Genomic DNA, 27,914 nt, shown 5'->3' with positions numbered 1-27,914 from the left:
ACTGCCTCCTATCCCTGTATATCTTTCCTTAACTAAGGGAACCAAAACTATTCGCAAGATTCCAGCTATGGTCTAACTAGTGCCTTGTATAGTTTTCCTGCTTTTAGATTTCCCTGTTTTTATACTCTATTCCCTTTGAAATAACAGCCATCCTAAAAATGCCTCTCTTACCCAGCTTTTTTTTTTAGCCAATCTTCTATCCATGTTAATATGCTACTCCCCAATGCTTTGGGGAATAGCATATTAAGTAGCCTTTTGTGCAGTGCCTTATCAAATGCTTTGGGACTATCCCATATTCAAGGTAGCTATCCCCTGTCTAGAGCTGGATAGATTCTTGAACAAAGGAGTAAAACATTGTCGTGAGATAGGCAGGAATGTGAAGTTATGGTCACAATCAGATCAGCCACGATCTTATTGAATGATTTGATGTTAACTTTCCTATAAAACCAAAATGCAGCAGATGCTGGAAATTTGAAATAAAAACAGAAAATACGGGGCTCTTTTGCCTCAAATTTAGATGATTTCTGAAGATTCTCTTAACAGGATTGAGAAGATTATTGGTGTTCAAAGCAAAACAAAGTCCTGTATTTGCATTGCACCTCACCGCACTTCATTGAATTTGATCTTGCAGTAAAATCTTTATTATTCAGCATGCACTAGAAATGGGTGATGTCTGTAAAGAGAATTTCATTTAACAATCAAACACAGTGCAATACTTGTAGCACAAACTAATATGTGAGTACTCAGGAAATACCAGAACAGTATTCTTTTTACTTTTAATCTTCAACAGTACATAAAAACAAAGTATAAAATAATAGAGTAAGTAAGTGCAGGTTCCAGATAACTTCAGAATTGCTTCAAGTTGGTAAAATGACTTCATATTAAGGGAATATCAGAAATTCGGGTTGGTGGAGTGCCAGATAACAATGTTTACTAAATATTGATCTTTTTGTGCCTTTTGTCAAGAAATAACATTGGCTTGTTCTGGGAAAATTTCCTGCTTTCTTTGAATAGGATCAGAGGACCCTCAATATCATTCTGAATAGGCAAGCAGAGCTTTAGTTTAACATTTTACCTGAAGGGCAATAACCCTGATAAAACGGCAAAGTGTTGCGTTGAACTGTCTGCTTAGATTTTGTTCAAAGTCCTGACGTGAGGCTTGATTCACCAACCTTCTGACTCATCATTACCAACAGAGAGAGACAAGCTGGCATACTAAACTGAAGTCAAAGCATATCTACCTTGGAATTTTGAAACAGGTGTAGGTTCATTGCATCATAATCTTCTGTGTGGGATGTTTTTAAAGCTCATGGTCATTCTCCTCTGCATAAGATGGTGCCATTCAGTAATACTTCTGCCACAGATTAAGATTACTGCAAATTTCCATCAGTTTTCAAATGCTTTTTGCCTTATTCATCTGTGGGCAGTAGATTTTTAAATCACTGGACCATGGAGAGCCGTTGGAAGTATGTAAGCCAGTTTGTTTTTGGTCATTCCTGTGTTGCATTGTTAGTACAAAAAATGCATTGGACAGATCTAGTTAGGGATTTTTGTATGTACATTAATAAGCTGTGGTGTGCTGCATTTTTGAGATTTTTGAACAAGTGCTTCAGTGTTAATGTGATTACAAATTGCAAGTGATTGCATGTGTACCAAGCCTGATCCGTCTCTGAATCATCACTGTTTCGAATGTAAGTTTTTTTTTAAAAGCTATTCCCTCGTCTGTCACATGTTCTTCCCAATTATTGATACAGTTTTGGCTGTTAACCAATGTAGACAATGAGGTGTGTAGTTGTAACGACAAATTAATTCACTCTTCCAGAGTAAAGAATAGGAACAGGAGTAAGCCTTTTGACCTCACAAATCTGGTCTGCCATTTAACTTGGCTGGTCTTCTGCCCAGTTCCATCTTCCTGCACTATCCCTGTATCCCTCAATGTCACTGGTATGAAATCTATCAACCTCTGCCTTGAACATACTCAGTCATTGAGCATCCACAGCCCTCTGCGGTAGAGAATAGAGAACTTTACTGATTCAGCGCATATACGACTCTGAAGCAATAGTATTAAAAAAGTCACCACCACGAAGAAAACAGCCAATTTAATGTTTCTGTGGTAATGGGTTGTGATTTATTTGTTTGGTTCTCTTGTGTAATTGCTGATTATTTGGTTGCATACCTTGTATTTATAAGATTTGTCTGCAACCCCTGATGGATTATGAACTTTTCTTTCTTGTTTTTTCAGCAGCAGTTGGCCCATATGTGCCACCTCTGCAGCAGGTGTTCCAAGCACCACGACGACCAGGGATAGGAACAATTGGCAAGCCAATTAAACTATTAGCCAACTACTTTGAAGTCGATATTCCAAAAATCGATGTTTACCATTATGAGGTGGATATAAAGCCAGACAAATGTCCAAGGAGAGTAAACAGGTACCATTTGGTCTGCACAATAATTCTACTGTATAAAGACTTGAAGGACAGCTTTTGCACTTTTGGCAATTTGGATTACATTCATTGTCATATTAATGTCTAATTTGCTTTGAGAACTATTTAATGTTGTTTTCAGTGTCAAATGTAATGATATAAGCCCAAGTACATTTTATTACAGTAATAATAAATCCAAACAGAGGTGTTTTGTATGATAATCTTCAAAGGCAGTTCAATGGCACAGTAGATTGTTTGCCTCCTGGCCATGCATGCATAATTTTCTTTAACGTATATTTTTAAGCATTATTAGGAAAGCTGTGTGCACTATTAACTTAATCCAAAATTTTAAGACCTGCATTTGTTATTGGCAACTTGCCTAGCATTTTGGAATGATCACTTAATGAAACACAGCCATATAGACCCCTAATCAAACTTAGAATTACTCCCTCTATTGATCACTTATGAGCAACATTAATAACAAGCCAAAAGACGTCCATGTCTTTTCTTGAGCTCCATATAGATACTGGTAAATACCAAATGCACTTGTACACCAGTATAACATTGGGATTAATATATGTATTATTTATAGTTCCCTGTTCACTGTAGAAGCAATGTAAAATTCAACTCCATAAATGAATTTGAAAAATCATAAAAATTGCCGTTTATTTTGATTTCCTGATGGCAGCATATCACGTTTTGTTTATTTTCAGAGGATTATAAAATAGTGATATTTTACTGAAGAACATGTTTGTAGCCAAAAGGCTGCACTGAAGTGTGACTTGCATCAAAAATTCATATGAAGTCTAAGTAACCAAGTTAAAAACATGGAAACGTATGGCAATCCAATAGGAACAAAAAATAGGCAAATTCAGCAGGTAACAGGAAAGCGGTGGATGGGGAAATTAAAAGAAATATTAAATTAAAATTATATTAAAATTGCAAACCAACATTAAGAACATAAGAAATAGGAGCAGGAGTAGGCCATCCAGCCCTTCGAGCCTGCCCCGCCATTCAATAAGATCATGGCTGATCTGTCGCGGCTCAGTTCCACGTTCCCGCCCTCTCCCCATAACCCTTAATCCCCTCGCTTATCAAAAACCCATCAACCCGCGTCTTAAAAATATTTAGCGAGGCAGCCTCCATCACTTCAACGGGCAGAGAATTCCAGAGATTCACCACCCTTTGAGTGGAGAAGTTCCTCCTCAACTCCGTTCTAAACCGCCCCCCCCCCCCTTTATCTTGAGGCTGTGCCCCCTAGTCCTACTGTCCTTTCTGAGCGGGAAGAGTCTCTCCACCTCTATCCTATCCATCCCATTCATCATCTTATACGTCTCAATGAGATCTCCCCTCATTCTTCTAAACTCTAATGAGTACAAGCCTAGTTTATTCAGCCTCTCCTCATAGCTCAACTCCGGAACACCATTCTTAAATTACAAACATTGAAATACATAAAGACTTACAACATGCAAGAGTACAGGGGAAAGACACTGAGTCATCATGCTTGTTTGAAGATCTAGTGTTGACATAATGGGCTAAATGGCCTCCTTCCATACCATAACAATTCTGAGATTTCATCTTTTAAGTATTTCATTGAGGATCCAGGCAATGTAAGGAATAGGGCTACATTGTTTTTATGTAAATAATAATACTTAATATTATACTATTTTTAAGGTTCTGTGAAAAAGAAATTGATTGATTAATATTGTTTGGCAATGGTTTGTGAATTTGAGACGTTTTGTAGCTTTGAAGATGAATGAGAATAGTTAAAGTAGTGTAGCAGTAAAATTCCATCTAATTGCATGATGCTTCTTATCATTAGTGATATAAATGTATTTGTAAACTGTTGGTATTTGAAATAATCTCCGATCTAAAAAATCTCCTTATTAACTGTGCTAGACTTTTAAAACTGGCTGATTTAGAAATCAGTTATAGCAGTTTCAAAATGTCCAGTGAAGCTGTATCAAACAACATTTGATGCCAAGTCACAAAGAGACATTTGACCAAAAACTTTAGGGTAGAGTGGCGACAGGGTTTAAGGAGAGAATTCCTGAACTTAGAGCTCAGCAATTGAAGGCACAGCCGCCTGTGATGGAGAATTAAAATCAGGAATTTGTAAAAAGCCAGACTTGTAGGGGTGCTGTCATCTCAGAGGGTTGAGGAAGCTTACAGAGCTCCAATTTAAATCAAATTTGAAAATTTTAGTTTAAAAATCACAAGCGTAGAAAATTCAGAAAGTAATAATGTGTCAGGAAAGATGAAATGGCTTATCTTGACAATACAAATAATTTGGCACTTTATTGTGTCTGAATCAATCTTATGCCTATTGAAACTACCACTTTTCAAATTAACAAAAAGAGGTAAAACATCCAAGGATCCCATTGCTGTTCAGTGATTTCTTGCTATTCAGTGATTTCTATTCCACCTTCTAAGGTGTGGTGTGATCTCTCGTTACAAACACCTAGGAATACATAATATAGTACTATAAGGCGCACATTTTACAATCAAGCAGTAGTCGGTGCAAGTCACAAGTCCGCTTCATGCACATTCAACTTTAAGTGTGATCTCTGTGGATTCTTGCAGTCGCTATAACAAAAGTAAATAACACATTGCCAAATGTGCCTCCAATTAATACATTTTGACCATTTTGCCTTTTTAAATTGTATTAAGGTTCAAAAAAAGCATGTGCTTTATGAAGAGGGAGATGATTAAAAGTGACCTAGAAAAGTCTCTTTTTGAACCTCTTTTGTTTTGCAGGGAAGTAGTGGAATACATGGTTCAACATTTCAAACCTCAGATCTTTGGAGACAGGAAGCCAGTGTATGATGGGAAGAAGAATATTTATACAGCAACACTACTGCCCATTGGCCAGGATCGGGTATGAGAAAATGCCACTAATCACTTGTTGGGGAGAGTCTTTCATCTCAACCTACAAGTGGAAATTCTGTTTAAGTCTCAAAACTGCCTTGTAGAACCTGAGCTTTAACAATTAGAAGATATTATGGTGATTCGTGATGTGTGCTCTGTTAGCTGATGTAGAGATAGTTAATACAATTAATATTTCCAGCCTAGAGTGTAGAGAAATAATTGGCTGGGATTCACTCCGCTGCTTTAACACCCACCAAACACTCTGGTGAAACACACGGCAGTATTGTAACAATGCTCTGAATGTTCTTTTCTTCAGACTTTATACAATTACTAAATTTATCCACGACTGCAGTGGTTTTCAGCAGTGATTATAGTTTCACAAAGGATCCACCTCATTCAAGTGTCTGCTGTTCTTGTGTAATCTCAAACAGCAATTAATTGGAAGAACCATCACAGGAAACCTGATTGCACTCGCACCCAGCATTCATGGTAGTACGAGATACTGAAGTGTGATTGAGTGAAAACTCCAATAATTGTGTTAACTTCCCCCAACTCCACAGACATTGAAGTGAACAGCCAATGGCTGAGTTGACTAACTCAACAATAGCTTGAATTTATACAGTGTCATTAACTTGGAAAAACATCCCAAAACACATCAAAAAAGTGTAATCAAATAACTCAGAACAGTTTGACAGTAGAGCCTGCATGGCTCAGTGCAACACAGTGTAATTTAGCACAATGGGTAGCACTGCTACCTCACAGCGCCAGGGACATGGGTTCAATTCTGGCCTTGGGTAACTGTCATTGTGGAGTTTGCACATTCCCCCTTGGGTCTGTCTGTGGAACTACTCTTGCTTCCAATCTTACCTATCGTGTTCTATCCAGAGAACCTCTTGCAAGGCTTCCCAGATGCTCCGGTTTCTTCTCACATTCCAAAGCTGTGTGAATTAGGTGGACTGGTCATGCCAAGTAGTCCCTTAGTGTCAGTGGGACTAGTAGTGGGATTAAGGGGATAGAGCCTGGAAGGGTTTGTTATCAGTACAGACTTGATGAGTCAAATGGCCTCTTTCTGTACTCTGGAGTTTTCAACCCCTCCTGCCATTTCTCATTCCGCAGGATCTGACATCAGTTTTCACGTGTATGGTGACAACGCTATAGCTTGCATTTCCTTTTTCTCAACACAATCACTACCTCAAACACATTCTCTTCAGTTGAGTGTCTTCCCCAGTTAACAGTAATGAAGGTTGAAGCCACTGTCTTCCACCTTCACCTCAACCACCATGCCATCGGCAACAATTCCATAGCCTCTCACATTATTTCCAAACCTAAACTGAGCTTCTAACTCCATATCTTCTCTATTAAAAAGGCTGCCTATCTTCACCTCGCCTCTGCTTACCTGTGAATGAAACCCTCATCACTGCTTCTGACAACACCAGACAATGCTATCCCACTTAGCATCCTATTTTCAACTTCCATAAACTTGAACATCCCGTGATGTGGAGATGCTGGCATTGGCCTGAGGTGGACACAGTAAGAAGTCTCACAACACCAGGTTAAAGTCCAACAGGTTTATTTGAAATCACAAGCTTTCGGAGTGCTGCTCCTTCATCAGGTTGACTCACCTGATGTAGGAGCAGCACTCTGAAAGCTTGAGATTCCAAATAAACCTGTTGAACTTTAACCTGGTGTTGTGAGACTTCTTATTGAACATCACAGACAGGGCTGCCTTATCCTAACCTGCACCAATCCTGCTTGCTGATCACCCCCTGTGCTTACTGACCTACATTGGCTCCCAGTTTGCCAATGTCTTCATTAGAATTCTCATCCCTGTGTCAAATTCTTCAGTGGTCTTTACCCTCCCTACCTCTGTAACCTTCCCCAGCCCTACAACTGTCCAAGAATTCTACATTCTTTGAATGACTTCCCACATGCTTCTCTCTGTCTTTGACCTTAGCTGCCTATGCCCTATGCTCTGGAAGTAAATCCCCAAGCTCTCTGCCTTAGTCCTTCTTTAAGCAAGCCCCCTATCCTGGTATCATCTTTGGTCTGTTGGCAGTCTTTGCCTGATTATGCTTCTGTGAAACCTTGAGGTTTTTTCCTATATTAAAGACACAGAGGTTATTATTGTAGATAATGTACATGATCATCTAATTTAGCAATATTCTTATGCTTGAGTGGCTGCTGTTGATGGGTCACACATGGTATCCCAGCTGTAAATGTAAGAACATAAGGAGAATATGTGGGCAATTCAGCCTGCTCCACCATTCAATACCATCATGGTTGATCTTGTCCCTGCCTCAGCTCCACTTTCCTACCCACTCTCCATCCATTACTAATTAAACGTGTGTCTATCTCCTGCTTAAATTTAAATGACACAATTCTAATTTATCCAGAGTTTCCAATTAGATGTCTCTTCATCCACCCCACTACCATCATATTCCAATTTTGTATTTACATACTTTAATTAAGCAAGTAAGCAGTTGCACAAAGCTGGTTTTAGGGTGCATATTTTTCAGGCTTTTTGTGCATTCTTTAAAATCAAGCTGATCAGTTGATCGTTGATAACTATTTAATTGGCAAATTTAAAAAGTCCCTAAACCAAGCAGTTTCTTCCAGTCCTGTGTGTCGAGTGCAGATTGGCCTCTGCTGAGGCTGTGGATTGGGCACTCTTCTATGCTGTGGTGCATAGTTTGCTCTCTCCCACAGGCACATAGGGGGCTGGCACTAATGCTCCATCTTTGGCCAAGCAGGGCTGCGGCTGGTCCTGAACCTGTTGAGGGTGGACCACTCTTTCCTTGGAAAGTTGAAAATAGGCAGCATTTGGATTTGAGACCAGGTACTTGTTTGTCGTGTTCGTGCCACACTCTGTGCCAGTACCCAGACTTGCCTGGGGAAGATAATGGTACTGCCAGAGACTAGATTCCAAAGGAAGCTTCATGAGAAGAGTCCACACAGGGAATCCTAGTCAAAGTCCCAACGCCAAAAAGAAAATGAAAAACTGTCACAAGATTACATTACAATAGGGCTCACTGTTCAAATCATAGTACAAAGCTACTGGCTGGGATGCTCTGACCTCATCCACAGCTGGGATTCCTTGGTCGTACTGGTTTGAATGGAGATTCAGCTGAGTGCCAAGTTCTCCGTTCTTGCTGGCAGTGGTGGTGGGGGTGTACAACATTGGAGAATTCCAGCCCCTTTGTTTGCGTCGTTCTTGTCACCAGCCCATGCCAAACATGGCAAATGTCACAGCGAAGTTGTTTGAACTCTATGTTGCTGTTTAAGTATAGAAGCCCCATTAAATTTATTGCAATCAGTTAGGATGTTCTGTCGTTTTTAGCTTGCATTGTGAAATCAGCTCCAGTGTAAACAAGCTTGCCATTAAAGTTTAATTGATCTCCTTTTAAATGTCAGGTTGACTTTGAGGTGACCATCCCTGGTGAAGGAAAAGATCGGATTTTTAAGGTTTCCATTAAATGGTTGGCAGTGGTGAGTTGGAGGCTGCTGCATGAAGCCCTGGTCAGTGGTCGAATCCAGGTTCCATTAGACTCTGTTCAAGCGCTGGATGTAGCAATGAGGCACCTGGCATCAATGAGGTAATCTAACATCCTGTGGATTTACCAGAAGGATTTATGTAATAGCCAATTGTTTAAATATTTGATGTAGATTTTTTTGTTTCAATTTTACATTTAAGGCAAGAAGAAAAGTTTGAGAGGAAAACTGTTGGAAGTGTTCAATATCATAAAGGGCCTAGACAGAGTAGGTAGAAAGAAACTGTTTTCGTTGGTGGAAGGTTCAAGAATCAGAGAACACTGATTTAAGGTAAAAGAATCAAAGGCAAAATGAGAAAAACCACTTGTACAGTCACAGTTTAGGATTTGGAAAGTGCTGTCTAAGAGTGTGGTAGAGGCAGAATTGATAGAGCTTTTGAAAATAGAATTAAGCACTTAAAGAAAAACAATGTTTTGGGGCCATAGAAAAGGGGGAAATGTTTTGGGCTATAGAAAATGGGCAGGGGAGTATGACTGGCTGAATCCTGTTGCAGTGAGCCAGTGGGCAGAATGGCCTTCTGTATTGCAACCTTTCTATGATTCTGTAAGTCAGTTAATACAATGTTTGGGGAAAAGCATTATACACTTACAGCACTTAACAAGCAGGATTGATGAAGTCAGTGTAGTGGATATGGTCTGCATAGAATTTTGTAAGGCATTTGACAAGGTCCTACATGGCAGGCTGATCAGAAAAGTAAAAGCCTTGGGACACAGCGGAACATAGCAAGTTGGATCCAAAATTGGCTCAGTGACAGGAAACCAAGAGTAATGATTGACAATTGTTTTAGCAAATGGAAAGTGCTTTCCGTTGGAGTTACCCAGGGCAAAGTGTAGGGTCTCTTGCTCTTTGTGATATAATAATGGTTTCCTTAAATTTAAGAGGATTGATTGTGAAATCTACAGATGACACAAATATCGGCCATGTAGTTGAAGAAGATTGTAGAATTCTGCTTGGGCAGAAAAGTGATAAATGGAATTCAATCCATAGAAGTGAGCTTATGCATTTTGGGAGGGCAAACAAAGTAAGGAAATAGTCAATAAATGGGAGTTTATTGAGAGGGCTAGAGGAAGTGAGAAACCTTGGAGTGTATTTCCACAGGTCTCTGAAGGTGGCGGGACAGGTAGATAACGTGGTAAAAGAGGTGTATGAATGCTTTCCTTTATTGCACAAAATATAGAATACAAAAGCAGGGATAATATGCAGGTGAGGCCACAACTGAGTTTTACATAAGGGCATAATTGCCCTGGAGAGAGTTACAAGAATTTTGCTAGCACTGAAAAATTGCAGCAGTGAGGAAAGATTAGGTAAGCCAGGGTTGTTTTCCTTTGAACAGAGATGGTTGATGAGTGACCTGGTTGAGGTGTACAAAATTGAGGAACCTTGGTAGAGTAGAGTGAGATGCCTAGTTTCCCCTAAAGGGGAGGGAGGTCAGTTACTAGGGGGCATAGATTTAAGGTGATTGGGAGAAACATTAGAGAGGATATTAGAAAAAAACCTTTGACCCAGAGAGTGATAAGTTCTGGAGTTCATTGCCCAGATTGTTGGTTAAGGCAGATACCCTCAACCCATTTAAAAGGTACTTGGATCTGCACCTGTAAGGCTGTTGACTGAGTGTTGGAGGTAGGATTGGAATGGTGGCTGGTTTTTTAGCTGGTGCAGACACAATGGTCTGAATGGCCTCTTTTTGTGCTGTAACCTATAGTTTTACTTAAAATAAGCATGTTTTTCTCATTGATGTGTATAGTCTATGAAATAAAAATTGATTAGTCAAGTGAAGCATAGGAAATGGTTCATTTCTTTTGTAATATACATTAATGTTGTTTTTATAGTTTGTCAATCAACTGTTCATATTTTATCAAAGCCTTCTACCTATAGGTGCACACATTTTGAGGACATTTAATATTTAGAGATACATTCTGACATTTTACAAAATACATTTTTTTTGGAAATGTTACCAAGCCACTATCCAACAGAGAGCGATATCTCAGATAATAATGCATTGACACGTCCAGGCATCTTGCTGAAAATGTGCTTGCTTTGAAGACAGGTCCTGTTTGGGAGGTGGGGAGGGAATCTGTTTGACCTTATACAAATTAGAATGTGTCAATCCTAGGTGTCAGCTACGTTTGGTATGTGGAAAAATACTGCAGACTTGTCACAGGATGAGTTGCAACTTGGAATTAGTAACAAGAGTTATGCTAGCCTATTCATTGCCTTTCCGGTGACCAGACATAACATGCACTGGTCCTGTGCGTTGTAAGTTTGTAAATATTTCCATTGGTATTAGAGACTGGGCCACTTATAGAAACCTGATACATGAATGAAAATATCTTCTGATTCCAGCCCTACATTTTTTTAAAATTATATTCTTTCATGAACGTGGCCATTGCTGGCTAGGCAATTTATTGCCCATCCCTAATTGCCCTTGAGGTGGTGGTGATGGTGTACTACCTTTTTGAACCGCGGCAATCCATGTGTTGTAGGAACACACAGTTATGAACGGAGTGGCAGGATTTTGACCCAGCGAAAGTAAAGGACCAGTGATGTATTTCCAGTTCAAAATGAGGTGTAGCTTGGAGAGGAACTTTCATGTGGTGGTGTTCCCAATTATCTGCTGCCTTTGTTCTTCTAGATGGGAGAAAAGCCACTAGTTTGGAATGTTTCTGTAATTTTTATTTGCATTTTCCTGTGTTTCCTCACAATTTGCCAATTGTTTGAGCAAAGTGTTGCAGTACTGGTCCATCTTTTGAAATGTTTCTTCATGAATAATCATACAGAAACTACAATCAGCCAGCTTTGTTTAAGAGCCATCTCAAATTTTGCTTCAATGTCAAATAGCCCCTATAATTGGGAACTGGAATGCAAGATTTAGCATGACTCATTGATTAATATAACAGGTAAGCTAGCTTGGCATGAAACTTTTATATTGGAACGAATGTGAAGTTTTAGTTACAGTTGACTGCCAGGTAACTGCAACCACTGATAATTTTGTTTTGGTCAAGGCTAAGCTGATCTATTAATTTTCCATCGATTTGCATTTATTGTCAGTTTTTAATACTGAAGAGATCTTCATACTTTGTATTCTGTTTTAAGTTTCCAGAGGCAGCAGTGCTAAGAACTGCATTCAAACATTCATATCTACAAAATTGAAACAGCATGCAGCAGTAAATAAACATAAGCCTGGGTTTTGCTGGTCAGTTGGACAGGGTTTGGGAAGAAGCATGTGGCCTTAAGGCCCCTGTTTGGCCTCAGTCCTGCCACCCATCCTACGGTATGCCAGAAATAATGCTGATCAAATCAATAACCCCTTTCTTTAATTTCAGGTATACTCCTGTTGGCCGATCTTTCTTCTCTCCACCTGAGGGTTACTATCACCCGCTGGGTGGAGGTAGAGAGGTCTGGTTTGGTTTCCATCAGTCTGTCCGACCTGCCATGTGGAAAATGATGTTGAACATTGATGGTAATGCATTTTCTGTTGAACGGTTGAATTGATTGTCCTTTTACCAATTATTGAAGATCAGATTGCCTTAAAAAATGCAATGCTCGTTCTGTGATTGAATAAATTACACAGGTCCAAGTGTAAAGAATGACCACACGAGATAATGAATTGCATTTGTGGAACTATACCCTTGTAAAAGATTAATTTTTGGAGAGTGGTGGGTGCTTTTGTTATCAATGACATTGTAGGAAGCAACTGGTCAGGTTAGTTCTTATTATGTCCTTCTAGTCACTTTGGTGTAACTTTGTACCCATGCAGTCCTGAAGCTTTAATTTTTACAATGTTGATCTTCCCATCAACATAAAGCTGCAGATTTATTTTATCTTGGCTGGCAGGGGCTTACCTGTTACAAAATTTCTTGCTGAGACCAGTAATGTGATGGCATCAACAGTGCCTCTTGATGTTGATATTACAGTGTCGCACCACCATAGCTATTTCGGTTATCTTTGTCATAAGATCATGGCATTAACTGTTGCATGCCAACCTTCCAAAATTGTCCTCTAGTCTCCAGGAGTTGGACATTAATCTTTTGGATATACTGCAAGCATCATGGGTGGTCAGTCATAATGGCTGTAAAATAAATGAGCTTTTCATTTATTTTTATTAATTATAGCACTAACAATAAGATATAAAATTACATAACTGGTCAGAGTGGTTGGAAATGGTGGGTTATGTGGTGAAACCTCAAGGAAAATATCCCACCAGAGTTGGCATCGTGCTTGGGACCATGCCAGTCAATGGAAAACACACCCCCACTGAAACCAACAGGCGCGCTGCCATTTCACACTCTAACGAGCATTGATTGGCAAAAAGCAGATCTTCTATTCTCATTTGAGCAGAGGCCCCATCTGATGACTGGCAGCTGTCCAGCCCCTTCAGGCATGGCAATGCAGCAATGTGCCTGCAACTTAGTTTCAGTCAGACTCCCTGTACTAAGTGCCAGGGGTCTCCAAGAGGGGAGGGTACAGTGTCCCTGACACCTGGAGGGTACAGTGTCCCTGACACCTGGAGGGTACAGTGTCCCTGACACCTGGAGGGTACAGTGTCCCTGACACCTGGAGGGTACAGTGTCCCTGACACCTGGAGGGTAGCTGCAGGATAGTTGGGGATAGGCCAGAGAGTCAGGGAGGTTCAGAGACCTCTGGGCCTCAAGGGAAGGGTGCCCCAGTCAAAAGAGGGCTTCTGATGAAGGTGTCCTTCACCCCTCCTTCCCACTCAAGGCCAGTTATTCAGTTTTTTTAAGGGCCTCAATTGGGGAACAGTGCCCTCCCCCAAAGCCCTGCCCAGCCCAACTTAAAATTGCTTCTGGGTTGGGTTTGGTGGGATCCCGGTATAGGGATATCCTGTTCGCTCCCTCTTGCCTCAAAACCCGCCAGAGTGGAGTAAGTGGGAGGAGTGTAGACTTGTGATCTTGGACTTGTATGCTCTATTTTCCTCCTCTGTTGGGTCCGATAGGAGAGTGAACACTCGTGACTGTCCACTAATCAATTTAATTTAAGAAAACACTCAAAATTATGCAGATGTTGACTGAATGCATTGTGTGTTTGAGTCAATATGCTGTTTTTATATTCTGATGCACACATTCTAACTTGCTAAATCAGCTCAAGAAAGATGATTATAAAAATTTCAAGTACAATCACAAAAAAAAGTTTCTTCTGTTATCACAGACAGCAAATGGCCGTGTTAATTTTGATAGTGTGCCTACTGCAGGGAACTTCACATGAGGAGTTGATAGTGACAGCTTGCATTTATTTACCACATTTTGGGATGTTTCACTGTGTTAAAGATGCTATCTTAGTTGTAAAAGATGTTTAAGGTTCCTGAAATATTTTTTATTTTTCTTATCTTTTTCTCTTAATTTTTGCTGTCACTTTTGAATAGCTGATTTCACTGTCAAATTTTGCACTGGCTCAATGTTAGGGACAGTTGTTAATAGTCAATGACCACAGTCCATTTCTCCCCCTATTTTAGTGTCAGCAACGGCTTTCTACAAAGCTCAGCCAGTGATTGAGTTTATGTGTGAAGTCCTTGACATCCGGAACATTGATGAACAACCAAAACCTCTTACTGACTCACAAAGAGTGCGTTTTACAAAAGAAATTAAAGGTAGGTCTCACCATTTTTTTTGTTATGGTGATTTGAGTTTACTCTCAATTTTGTAAGTGAGCAGAGTACTTGTTTGCATGCAGCAAGCTACTCAAACAGCAATGAATGACCAGATATCTGTTTATGGGCATGTTGGTGAGGGACAGCTGCTAGTCAGGAGACCTGAATAACTTGCTGCTCTTTTTAAAGGTTTCAACTCTTGAGTTTGCACTCATTCTATTACCTTTATCACATCTTCAGTATTTTTCAACCAGTGAATTATTTCTTTTAAATGCTATACTCCCAGTAGCCTAAAGCCAAAGGACGGATGAAGTCAGGACTGTTGTACTAGTTAGGTCAGTTGGAAGGCCTATTTTGTGATTTAACTTTGGTTATGAAAAAATCTGTGCAGTTCCCACACAATATTCAAAGTTTTAGACAAACATGAGAGTCCCTTGTGGAGTCTCACTTTGGTTCGGGGCTGTCCTCTGAACATAACAGAAATACGTGAAAATGCCAAGTAAAGTGTTAAAACAAGAATTTTATTGAATAATAATTAAAATGATAAGTTAAAAATGATTTGAATTGATAATACAAAAGAAAGAAAACTTCATTGAATGAAGAAAGCACTTTGTATATTGAAAGGAAGGAAGAGACACAACTCTACTTAATATACATATGAGCATACAGAAAAATATGCCATATTACAAATGTTAACCTCAAATTGGTCTCTTCACAACAGTTCCCCAAATTTCATCTATTCCACCATAGGAACTTAATTTAGTAAAATTCCCATGATTAAGTCACTAAGTCTCTCAATAACCTTACAAAGAGTTAGTCTTTCCTCCCGTAGTCTCCAAAGGTTGACTATTCAACTCCGGCTGCAGCAGCAGATCATGGAAACTGTCCCTTTTAAGCCAAATTTTTGGCTCCTTTCCAGTTTTTTGAGGCCTTGTTTAGACATTCTCAAAACAGGTCTGGTAAACATACATCCTTATCAGGTCATCTCACAGGCACTGCAGACTTACTTAACTTGAGTGGCAAAAGTTTAAGTTTATTATGCATCCTTTGTGCATCAGTCAGATTTTATGTCCACCAATCATTCTTGATCTCCTGATTCTGCATCCTAGTTGACCACCCCATGTAAGGCCATTCATTCTCCTAACTTGTAGTCAAAGGGCCATCAAATACAGTTTTATTTTAACAGAAAAGGAAAATGGGATGTAGATCAAACACCAGATGGCCAATATGGGAAGCAAAGTCTTGGGAAAATTTCAGTATGGATTATTATTGATTAATTAATCAAAGCACAATAAAAGCTGAGTTTAGATCAATGTCTACAAAGATAGATTCAACACAAAATAACTTTAAATGTTCAATATAAGTTTAAAATCAAGAGTAAAGCAGCAATAAAATTTTAAAAATTGCAAAAATTAATGGCTGGTGTTTCTTCCTCCCTTTTAATATATAAAGTGCTTTCTTCTTTCAATGAAGTTTTCTTTTATATTATCAATTCTAATCATTACATCACTATTATTTTAATTATCATTATTCAATAAAATTGTTGTTTTAACGCATTACTTGGCATTTTCATGTATTTTTGTTATGTTGAGGACAGCTCCGAACTCATAGCCTTCCCCTTTTAAAATACAAGCTGCAGAAATATTTTCCAATCAAAATAACTAATTTTGTAATTTATCCAGTTAGAATGATTTTTTTTTTAATATCCCATGGGAATTTTGTTCTTCACTAAAGTTACATTTTGAGTTTGGCTACTTGAATGTTAATGCATTCTACTTGTATGTCGTTGCATATCAGAAGTTAACTCATGATATAATTCTAATGCATACATGAATATTTACTTTCATGCTCAAATTCCATAAGTTCTCCCACCATGTGGCGTTTTGATATAATCAATTTTTTAATTAATATACTCATGTTACTGCAATACTCTTTGTTCTTCTTATTGTTCTAGCAGCTGTGGGACATTATGACCCAATCTTTCCACAAGCCCCCATAATTGCCTTTCCATCCTATATTTTACAAATTTCTGAGATATCTGATGGCAAATATTCACACTTCTTGATCACCAATTCTGACAAATGGGGTAAAACAGAAGATCACTTAGGGAACAGGGCATGATCTTTTTTGTATCCATAATTATATTCCTATATATTACTATATACATAGTATCTCCCTCTCCTATATATGTAGTTTGTGTAAGCTTCAGATCAGCTCCAACAGCTTCCATTGAACAATTTACTTGTGTTTGATTAAATCTACATATTGCTTTGGGATGGCCCCTTATTTCGTATGGGCACACAATCACTTCTCTCCATATGTTACACCCTTCCAGCTGAGTTCCTAATATATAATCTCCCAAGTCTACTGCACATGGATAGGTATTGTGACATTATATGTCACTGCCATCCCAACACATTTAGCTCATTTAATTAAATTTTCCTTTTTCATCCATCTCACAATCCTCATTTTGAGTTCAAAATGCTGAGACTCATATGTAAAATTACATTTTGGGGAAGAAAACACATTAAAACTCACACAGGTGCACATTATCCACATTATATCATTGGAAGCTTCCGCTTGGTGCACCATTCTTACACCATTTATTTTAACTTAAAATTCAAGACCAAGCACATTTTATTTTAAAAAGGAATGAATTACTTCAGTGGTCTTGATTCTTTTCTCTTCAAAGAAAACTATAATTCATAGCTAAAGGAAAAGATAAATTTTCACAAGTAACAGTCAGTGGCATTGTACATTTGCAGTGACCATTAATCACTCTTCTTATCCTTTGCTGCCATTCCGAAGAAACATACCTACAATTTAATTTGCACCTCCTGACCACACCCCCTGTCCTCCCCCACACTCAAGACCTGACCACCATTTACAAGGTACAAGTCAGGCCACTTGCGGGGATGAGTGCAGCTCCAACAATACTCAAGAAGCTTGACACAATCCAGGGCAAAGCAGTCCACTTGATTGCTACCCTTCCACAAACATTCAATCCCTCCACCACCGACGAACAGTGCAGCCAGGTGCACCATGTACAAGATGCACTGTAGAGTTCACCAAGGTTCCTTACACAGCACCTTCTAAACTCGCAGCCATCTAGAAGGACAAGTGCAACAGATGCCTGGGAACACCACCTGAAGGTTCCTCCAAGTCACTTCACTGTCACTGGGTCCAAATACTGTGTAATTCCCTCCCTAACAGCATGGTGGGATGTACCTATGCCTCAGGGACTGCGGTGGTGCAAAAAGGCAGCTCATAACCACGTTCTGAAGGGCAATAAGTGGTAGGCAATAAATGCTGGCCCAGCCAGCAACACACACACCCCATAAAATGAATTTTAAAAATATACACTAGATCAATAGTACAGCACATTGCAGTATTCTACTGAAACGTCATTTGAGGGAGGGATTTGAACTCAATACTGTCTAACTACTGTGAGCCAAGCAAAGTTGTCAACGATACAAACAGAAAGTGCTGGATAAATTCAGTAGGTCTGGCAGTATCTATGGAGAGAGAAACACAATTAACATTTCAAGTCCATTGACTCTTCTACAGAACTGAAAGGGGATAGAAAAGCCAGAGACCACACATAAATAAATACCTGAAATTATTGAGTGAAATTCCATTCTCCACTGCTCATTATTCAACAGAAAAATGCTTAGTAGTACAATTTTCATTGACTTGGTTATTGGAGACCAATATAAAAAGTAATAATGAAAGCCCAGTTAAAATGTCGTTCTTAACCTTCAGACACACATTTTGGGATGGGGACTAGTTCCAAATGTTCTGCTGTATGAAACTTGCCCTTCTTAAAAAAAACTTGGCACATTTATTCATAGTTTGGCACCTCTATAATGCTGCTTCTGCTTGGTTTTCAGATTCTTTTGTTCATGGTATTGTAGGAAAGTGGGAGGGAGGAGGAAATAATCAGTTGTGAAACTACCAAAGAGCATATTTTATGGGAGAATAATCTGAGATTAAAGTTGCCATCCAGCATCTGTGTCTTTATACAGTGGACCAAGCACAACCGATCTGCCGCTTCTGTACAACAGCATTCCTCCCATACCACAAAATCACTCATACATTGTAGGGACAGAATTGCTAGTAGTTTTTTTCTCTCTAAAAAGCACAAACACTAACGTAAATATTCAAACTCTAAAGGAGATTCCTATGTTAATGGCTTTCCTGTTAGCAGGTAGCCTCTTGATATTGTTGCTGAATAACAAAAGGTTGTGCACATTGTCTGCAAGCTATTGAATAATTTATCAGGTTAAGTGGAATATTTTCCCACATGCCCATTCCTCTGACGCAAGCAAACAGACTCACTGTTGCCCTTATATTAAGAATCACTTGGAGCGGTATTACCTCGTTGTAGAGTCTACCTCGTTTATATCATGGGCAGATTTGACAACAATGGCAAAACTGTGCAGTTAATTTAGCTTCAGGTTTACCAATCCACCCAAGACATTGGCTGACGTTACCAGCAATGGTGCAGCAATTCTGAAATGTATTGTTCTCCAGACCCAGGATTGTGTGGCTTTCTTATGAGTTGTACTCTTGCTCAGAGGCATTAGAGAGAAAAACAGATTTTTCAGGGCTCTGGATATGAGAGAAAGTTTACACTATGGGGTTGCCTCCTGACACCTAGTTCAAATGCTCATATTTCTTGTGTGAGCCTAGATGGTGAGTGTTAACGAGTGATTCCACTGATCAATGGTTCACTGGCCTCAATGGACAACGATATCTGTAGCTCTGGTAGAGGTGCTGGATGACATTCCTCCCCTCCTGCATCAAAACCAATCAACTAGTTCAGCTCAAAACAGTGAATGCAACCTTGGATCGTGATTGCCAGCTTTTCAGTGATCTAACCATCTGAACCTTCGAGACCTCTAGTCTGGTCTTGACCTTTCTGTTCTGGCCTCCACAGGTTTGAAAGTGGAGGTAACCCACTGTGGACAGATGAAGAGGAAATATCGAGTGTGCAATGTCACACGGCGACCAGCCAGCCACCAGACGTAAGTACATACACAGTGGAATTGAAGTGGTTCATTCATCTGTGAAACACAGTCAGGTTAGCTGAGCTTTGCAGCAGACTTCAGTGCACCCATTTATTTCTGGTTTACAGACCACCTGTAGATCTCCAGTATCCAAGTATTATATACCTAAATAATGGCGTCACATGAGAGAGATCAGTTCATGGATACAAAAAGTGTGTGCATTCACAACCAATTGTGCAAATTATAACAAAACAGTTAAATTTATGCCTAAGAAGTGTCATAACCCTGATCCATATTGATGATGCTTGGTGCCATGTGATATCCAAGTGTAAGATCTTTCTCCACCATCAGTATGCCAGAGTGCACATTGGACTTCCATGCAGTGTAGAGTAACAATGCAGTGTCACACTTGGTAAAATGAAGATTACATTCAAGAAGTAGAAAGAACAGAAAATAGCCTCTGAGATAATGCAGAGAAAATATGAAAAACTCAATTAAAAACAGAAGATACTGAAAAGTAGTTCTGCCTCTCGCCTTGTTCTGCAAATGAAGGGTGTTAAATGTTAAACTGCTGTTTCCTTCCAGATGCTAAAGGCTGTGTACTCTCTCCATTTTCTGTTTTTAGTTGAGCTGACATTGCCTTCTGTCTTTTGCAAACCATAAGTGCATATAAACGTATTTAGGAACAATTACTGCCTTTGTCTAGCTCAGTCATCTCTGTGTAAGGATGAAAGGTCTAAATACATCATCAGTATATATTGATGCACGAGGTTCAGGGGTATTATGTGTCCATTGCTGGAAGATGGATTTTTCTGTTTTTTAAACAGCACAAATGACAAAAAGATTTAAAGGACAATAACCGAAAATGTAGCAGTTGAGTCTCTCTACTGTCAGTATATGCTATTTCTCTTTTCTTAACAGTCTGAAACCTGCAAAAGTTTAGAAAAGCTGCTTGGAATTCCTGAAATATAGTGGTAATATTAACAGTTTACATTTAGGTATTGCATTTACTATAATGACCACCCTTGAGATATTTCAGAGGTGGGACTGATTCTGCACAATTGTAGAACAGAGTGGTGAAAAGGTGGAGAGATTGAGGGAGAAGCTTCCAGACTGCATGGCTCAGAATGGTGGGATGCAGAAGATCAGTGATTTACACCGTGATCCCAGAGGTTTAGGATGGAACAAGGCTTTCAGGGAATTCTTAAATGAGAACAAGAGTGTTGAAATCATTTTGTAGAATTTTATAGCACTAAAGCAATCCTGTAGGTCGTTACAAGTTATTCTGCTCCAAGTGAGTATCCTCTCACTATACTTCATCTAACCATGTCAACATGTTCTTCTATATCTTTCCCCCTTATTTGTTCAACTAGTTTTGCTTAAATACATCCATGTTATTTACGTCAACCATTCCTGTGGTTGGGAATTTCATATTTTGCCACCAAGCATAGATAATTCTCAATTTCTTACTTGATTTATTAGTGATAAATGATGTGTTTAGGAGGGGAACGGCAGCCAGGAGAAGTTGGCGAGGCCAGCCGTAATGGGGATGCACAGGATAAAATGACTGCAGTAGAATATTGGATGATAATGTAGGTTGCGAGCTTGTTAGACCAGCAAGGAGAGGACTGAAGTTAAACTTGGAGATAAAAGTGTGAATGGAGACTTTAATCCACAGTTGTGACTTAATACAGTGGGGGTTTAGTTTAGAACACAGGCAAGCATTGTTACAGATGAAAATAAGTAGTTTTTGTTATTGGTAGAGTCATAGAGGTTTACAGCATGGAAACAGGCCCTTCGACCGAACTTGTCCATGCCCCCCTTTTTTAAAACCCCTCAGCTAATCCCAATTGCCCACATTTGGCCTATATCCATCGTACCCATGTAACTATCTAAACGCTTTTTAAAAGACAATTGTACCCGCCTCTACTACTACCTCTGGCAGCTTGTTCCTGACACTCTCCACCCTCTGTGTGGAAAAAAATAGCTCCTCTGGACACTTTTGTATCTCTCCCCTCTCACCTTAAACCTATGCCCTCTGGTTTTAGATTCCACTACCTTTGGGAAAAGGTATTGGCTATCTAGCTGATCAATGCCCCTCATTATTTTGTAGACCTCTATAAGATCACCCCTCAGCCTTCTACGCTTCGGAGAAAAAAGCCCCAATCTATCCAGCCTCTCCTTATAACTCAATCCACTAAGTCCCAGTAGCATCCTAGTAGATATTTAGTTTAATAATATCCTTTCTATAATAGGGTGACCAGAATTGCGTCCTGTATTCCAAGTGTGGCCTTACCAATGTCTTGTACAACTTCAAGACATTCCAACTCCTGTATTCAATGTTCTGACCGATGAAACCAAGCATGCCGAATGCCTTCTTCACCACTCTGTCCACCTGTGACTCCACTTTCAAGGAGCTATGAGCATGTATCCCAGACCTCTTTGTTCTGTAACTCTTCCCAATTCCCTAGGACATGAGATTTAAAGCTTTCAGGATCCAACAGGATGTCAATTGTTGTATGCTGCCAGGTTCTGCCTGATGGTGAACGAAATTGTGTTATAAGATGCATCATTTTGTAAGTGAACACAATGGGACTCAGCCATGCTGATGGGTGAAAGGAAGCAAAACCAAGAGTATCAATTGTTGTGTGAACATCTGGTAAAATATAACATTTGGTAATCACGCATGTTCCCATTTCTCCCAGGTTTCCTTTGCAGCTGGAAAGTGGACAGACTGTGGAGTGCACCGTTGCACAATATTTCAAACAAAAATACAACCTTCAACTGAAATACCCACACCTACCCTGTCTACAGGTGGGACAGGAACAAAAGCACACCTACCTGCCACTCGAGGTGAGGCATAACTGCAGTATAGCTGAGGGGGATTGTCTTTACTATAGGAATGTGAGCCAACAAGAATACAGGAAAATTTTAGTGAGGCCAAAGATAAGAGCCTCCTAAATAGGAGGAATGGAATTGGGGCTAATTTTAAAAAAATAATGGCATTGATTGAAATTTACAGAGGGAATGCGACTGGAGAGACAAATGCAGGAAAGAGTGGAGATTAATCCAGATCAGATGCAGGTTTGATGACACTTCTTGCATTTACAAGAAAATTAAATGGCAGCATTTATTTTAATATCTTAAAGTGGATTGCTTAAAATAAGAGTTACAGATGAATCAAGGTGCAGCACACGTGAGCCATGCAAAGAGGTTTTGGATCTGACGGATAATGGAAAGTGTAACGACATCATCTGGTGATAGGCAGTTTGGCGTTATGGAGTGATGGGCAAATGTTACCATATTATTTTCTCCTGCTAAAAAGTTTTCTCTGGATTTTCCATTATAAAATGTGTGGCAGTCAGTTTATTGTCACATGATGTAGCCTGAGGAAGTTCTGCATGTGTAGGTCATGGCAGCTGAATAATAATATAAAAGTTCTTTTTGAATAATTTCTCTTCCCTGACGTAAAATATTAGGATTGAACAGGGAATTTTACTATGTTACACCCTTTTCTTTTCTGTCGATCATCAGAGTACTTGCTTCATTGGATTCACTTCAGTGGAGCATCAGAAAAAAAAGCGTCAAAATATACAGTCTTACTTGTAAATATCTTTTACAGGACTGAGATACTTGTTTCCTTTCACAGGTGTGCAACATAGTACCTGGGCAGCGCTGCATCAAGAAACTTACAGACAATCAGACATCGACAATGATTAAAGCAACAGCGCGGTCAGCACCTGACAGACAGGAAGAAATCAGTCGACTGGTGAGCGTTGGAAAACCATTATACAGTTAATTCCTCATGCAGAATTTAATTTGTGTTTAATTTGGCTGTCACTGTCACTGGTGAGACCACTGCATGAGTTAAAGAAAATACTCAAGTTTTTACTTTCGTTTTGCATTTTAGTTCATGAAACCAAATTGTCGGTAAGAAGTTAATTGACTTTGTATAATCATAGAAAGTTACAGCACAGTAGGATTCTTTCAGCTAACCTGACAATGCTACTCTTCAACTGAACATAAGAACATAAGAAATAGGAGCAGGAGTAAGCCAACTAGCCCTTCAAGCCTGCCCCACCATTCAATAAGATCATGGCTGATCTGAAGTGGATCAGTTCCACTTGCCTGTTCTCTCCCCATAACCCTTAATTCCCTTGTCTATCAAAAACCTATCTACCTGTGATGTAAATATATTTAGCAAGGTAGCCTCCACCACTTCAACGGGCAGAGAATTCCAGAGATTCACCACCCTTGAGTGAAGAAGTTCCTTCTTAACTCTGATCTAAACTGCCCTCGAGTCCTGCTATTTCTAAGCGGGAAGAACCTCTCTACCTCTACCCTATCCATCCCCTTCATTATCTTATACGTCTCTATAAGATCCCCCGCTCATCCTACTAAACTCCAACGAGTACAGACCCAGCCTATTCAGCCTCTCCTCATAGTTCAACTCCCTCATCTCCGGTATCAGCCTAGTGAACCTCCTCTGCACTCCCTCCAAGGCCAATATATCCTTCCGCAAGTGCTGCGACCAAAACTGCACACAGTACTCCAGCTGCGGCCTCACCAGTACCCTGTACAGTTGCAGCAAGACCTCCCTACTTTTATATTCTAACCCCCTTGCTATAAAGGCCAACATTCCATTCGCCTTCTTGATCACCTGCTGCACCCGCAGACTGGGTTTTTGCGACTGGTGCACAAGGACCCCCAGGTCCCTCTGCACCATAGCATGCTGCAGCTTTTCGCCTTTTAAATAATAATTCCTCCTACTATTCTGCCAAAGTGGATAACCTCACACTTGCTAACATTAAACTCCATCTGCCAGGTCCTCACCCACTCATTTAGCCTATCCAGATCCTTCTGCAGACTTTCCACACCCTCCACGCAATTTGCTTTTCCACTCATCTTCGTGTCATCAGCAAATTTCGTCACCCTACACTCTGCCCCCTCCTCCAGATCGTCCATATAAATGGTAAATAGCTGAGGCCCCAGCACCGATCCCTGTGGCACTCCACCAGTCACCAACCGCCAATCAGAATAGCACCCATTGATACCAACTCTCTGCTTCCTATTAGACAGCCAATCCTCTATCCACGCTAACACCTTACCCCCAACTCCGTGCACCCTAACCTTTTGTAGCAACCTTTTATGAGGCACCTTATCAAACGCCTTTTGGAAATCTAAAAACACCACATTCACTGGTTCCCCTCTGTCTACCGCAGAAGCTAATTCCTATTTCTGTTTCCTTTATCCTTTTTCAAACTATCATTTCACATTTAAAATATGTTGAAGTCTTGTCTCAGTACCGTTTTGTTTCCACATTCAGTTACCAGTGTGAATATATTGCTTTGTACACTCTGATCCTTCTCCTAATAGTAATTCTGAATCTATTGCCTTTATTCCAGAGGAAACAATCTTTCATTGCTTACCTTTGTAATCATTAGTTTGAAAACCTGTATTCAATCTCATTACTTTTCAACGTCCCATCAATGAAAGCACCAGTTTTTTTTTAAAGCCATAGCCAGGTAAAATATGTGTGCTCTGCCCAAAGACCTTGGTTCATTGTCTACTGTGACTTCATCCTGATACGTTTCCTGGAGAGTTTTTCAGTGGCAGAACTATTACTTATAACAGCATAGATCTCTAGTCAATCTTCACCATGTCCTTTCCAAGGCTATAATAAAGTACTGTTCTATACGAAATGAGCTCATTACAGCCGTAGAAAGTCTCCAGCATAAGGCCGTGTCGTGTTATCGTACTACTGTTGCCAAGCTCTGCTGGCTGTCTGTATAGCAAACTGATCTGATGATCCTGCTCTTCATTTTCAAATCCTTGCAGGCCACACTACATGAAAACCACCTCCACGTTTTCATCCTTAAATAAATCTTCACTGCTCCAGCACAAGTCCATTTCTCATCTCTGATGCCCTCTGCCCATCACTGATGCCTGCTCCTCCAGCCATTACACTTCTGTTCATGAAAATCTTTGTGACCTCAGCCGCCTCAGTTTGTTACTTCCCTTGTTTTTGAAAGCTTTCCAAAAATATTGATCTTCGACTGCACTTTCCGCTTCACTCCCTGATGGTCCCTAATACCTACATACTACTACTTAGCTGTCACCTGCAAATTATAGAATCGTAGAATCCCTACAGTGCAGAAAGAGGCCATTTGGCCCATCAAGCTTGCATGATAGCAATCCCGGCCACACCCTATCCCCATAACCCCGCATATTTACACTGCTAACCTCCCTGATGCTAAATGGCAATTGGACATTGGCCAATCCACCTAACCCACACATCTTTAGACTGTGGGAGGAAACCGGAGTATGCGGACGAGACACATGCAGATATAGGAAGAACGTGCAAATTCCACGTGGATAGTCACCTGAGACTGGAATTGAATCCAGGTCCGTGGCGCTGTAAGTCAGCAGTGCTAACCACTGTGCCACCCAGACATGTTGTCAATTTCCACACAGACGCGAGTACTCTACTCAACATGTTTTTTTGTTATCCATCTGACTGCCTATTTGACATAAATTTGTTGGTGAGATGGAGTATTCTCCAGCTCAATATTAGCAAGACAAACTTTTTTCCTCATCACAAACAGCACCTGAATCCTCTAACTGCCTACAGAAGTAAGGCTGACTTCAATGGTGCATTTTGACCCTAAGCCAAACTTTAGCTTTACATCATGTCAATTGCTAAGACCACCTTCAGTTCTGCAATATTGCCATCCTTCACTCCTGTCGCTATTGAAACCTTCGCTTTCTTGTTAGCACTGGGCTGATTAACTTTATTGATAATCTTCCTGGCTTCCCAAAATAGCATCCCACAGGAAAACTGAAACCAGCTAACTTTTTATTCTTGCCTTTGGCAACCTCCACTGTGTTTCAATCTCCCATTGTATTCATTTCAAAATTCATGTCTTTGCCTATTACTCATGGACTTTGCCCTAACTTCCTCTCCAAGCCTCTGGTTAACACTTTGGCATGCTGTGTCCTTTCATTGGTGTTAGAACCTTTAGCCATCATGCCCCAGCATTCTGAAACTCCCTTGCCTCAATTCTTCCCATTTTCAAAGTTTCCACTTCTTTCTAACTGTGGCTTTAATCAGCTTCCTTACCTGGCACTCAAACCTTTGTTCTGTGCCCAGTTTGCTTTTCTTGAAGCATCCTTCTGCAGAAAAAATAGGCAAACAAAAATGTAGAACTTAAAAGTCTCCAAGCTTTTCAATCATGGACTTTTATGCTGATTGATGTTTTATGTACAGATGAAGAATGCCAGCTACAACCTTGACCCTTACATTCAAGAATTTGGGATAAAAGTGAAAGATGACATGACTGAGGTTACAGGTCGAGTTTTGCCAGCACCAATTTTACAGTATGGTGGTCGGGTAAGTCACAACTATGCCCAGATCTTCATATTAAGTTAGACAGGTAAATGGCTCAGAGAGTAGGGCGATAAAATACAATAATTGAGCTCTACACATCAGATTATTTGTGATACATTGTCAGTAGCATGAATTTAGGAGATCCTTAGTCTGTCTAATATTGAAAGAAAGCATTCTCTGCCCTCAAGTAATCATCACCTTATTTAGAACAGGCATCAAAATAAATGGTGAACCTATTTTTTCGACATGGATGAAAATCTTAAAACTATGCAAGTGGTTAATGGAGTGTGGCAGGTGCATTAACTCATTTAACTTTCCCCATGACTGTCTTAAATGAACTACCCCAGTAAGGAACTGGGCAGTGCAGAGCAGGAAGGGCTTAGCAAGCTGAGCTTGGTTGTGCAAAAGGTAAAATGTTGTAAGTATTGGCAGTCTGAAAAAACAGAAAACGTTGGAAACATTCGGACAGTGAAGAGAGCTTGACATCCAGTTCTGAGAATGATCTCCCATGTCCAAAATGTATTCTACGAGTATTGCCTGATCGACTGAGTTTTTTTCAACAGTTTGCTTCAGGGCTGCAATAAAGAAACATCAATTAATATTCCTATCCTTGATTTTATCCAGTGACCCCCTGATGTAAAATGGGTGTGTGTTGTTCATCCAGCAGTAAGGTTACTTAAGATACTTCACAAAATAAATCAAAGGAAAAGGTTTAATAAAGGAACTTCTTTACACAACACTTGGTCATGCCCTGGGCCGCGCAAGTTCTCCACAATTCCCATCTGCTTTCTACTTACAGCTGGTCAGCATCATTTGGCTATTGGTTACATAGTCTACCTGGTCAGCTGACTCTCTCAACATGTTGCATTATAATAGGTTCCAGTGTTATCATTGGTTACATTATAACATGGGTGGACATCATTGAGAACAAGATTGCCACCATGTGATGTTCCCATATGCTGTAGAAAGAGCTGGAAACACTTTGCAGGCCTGACATCATCTATATACAAAGATAAATCCACCATAATCCCAAATGACCATAGGCTGTTCTCCCTTTTGTGGGAGAGAGCTAG

At 39.9% G+C, this 27,914-nt stretch overlaps 1 protein-coding gene across 2 annotated transcripts in view; it reads left to right on the top strand.

The window, feature by feature from the left end:
• LOC145357999 (protein argonaute-1) overlaps window positions 1–27,914 on the top strand; it is a 115,169-nt gene that overhangs the window by 32,155 nt on the left and 55,100 nt on the right. Inside the window, exons 2-10 of one of the 2 annotated variants that reach the window (XM_080211668.1) lie at window positions 2,243–2,429; window positions 5,181–5,301; window positions 8,703–8,884; window positions 12,164–12,300; window positions 14,311–14,445; window positions 19,385–19,472; window positions 22,160–22,307; window positions 23,104–23,223; window positions 26,722–26,844. In XM_080211668.1, the coding sequence (XP_080067794.1) occupies window positions 2,243–2,429; window positions 5,181–5,301; window positions 8,703–8,884; window positions 12,164–12,300; window positions 14,311–14,445; window positions 19,385–19,472; window positions 22,160–22,307; window positions 23,104–23,223; window positions 26,722–26,844 (1,241 nt within the window). The remainder of the gene's footprint in view (window positions 1–2,242; window positions 2,430–5,180; window positions 5,302–8,702; window positions 8,885–12,163; window positions 12,301–14,310; window positions 14,446–19,384; window positions 19,473–22,159; window positions 22,308–23,103; window positions 23,224–26,721; window positions 26,845–27,914) is intronic. The other variant, XM_080211669.1, reaches the window with a different exon arrangement.

The sequence above is a fragment of the Carcharhinus amblyrhynchos genome, chromosome 24 (genome assembly GCF_965287045.1).
Source record: "Carcharhinus amblyrhynchos chromosome 24, sCarAmb.v2.hapA, whole genome shotgun sequence".
In the NCBI taxonomy this organism is placed as follows: domain Eukaryota; kingdom Metazoa; phylum Chordata; class Chondrichthyes; order Carcharhiniformes; family Carcharhinidae; genus Carcharhinus; species Carcharhinus amblyrhynchos.
Note: the sequence above shows the minus strand (reverse complement) of the source record. Positions and strands in the feature narration are given on the sequence as shown.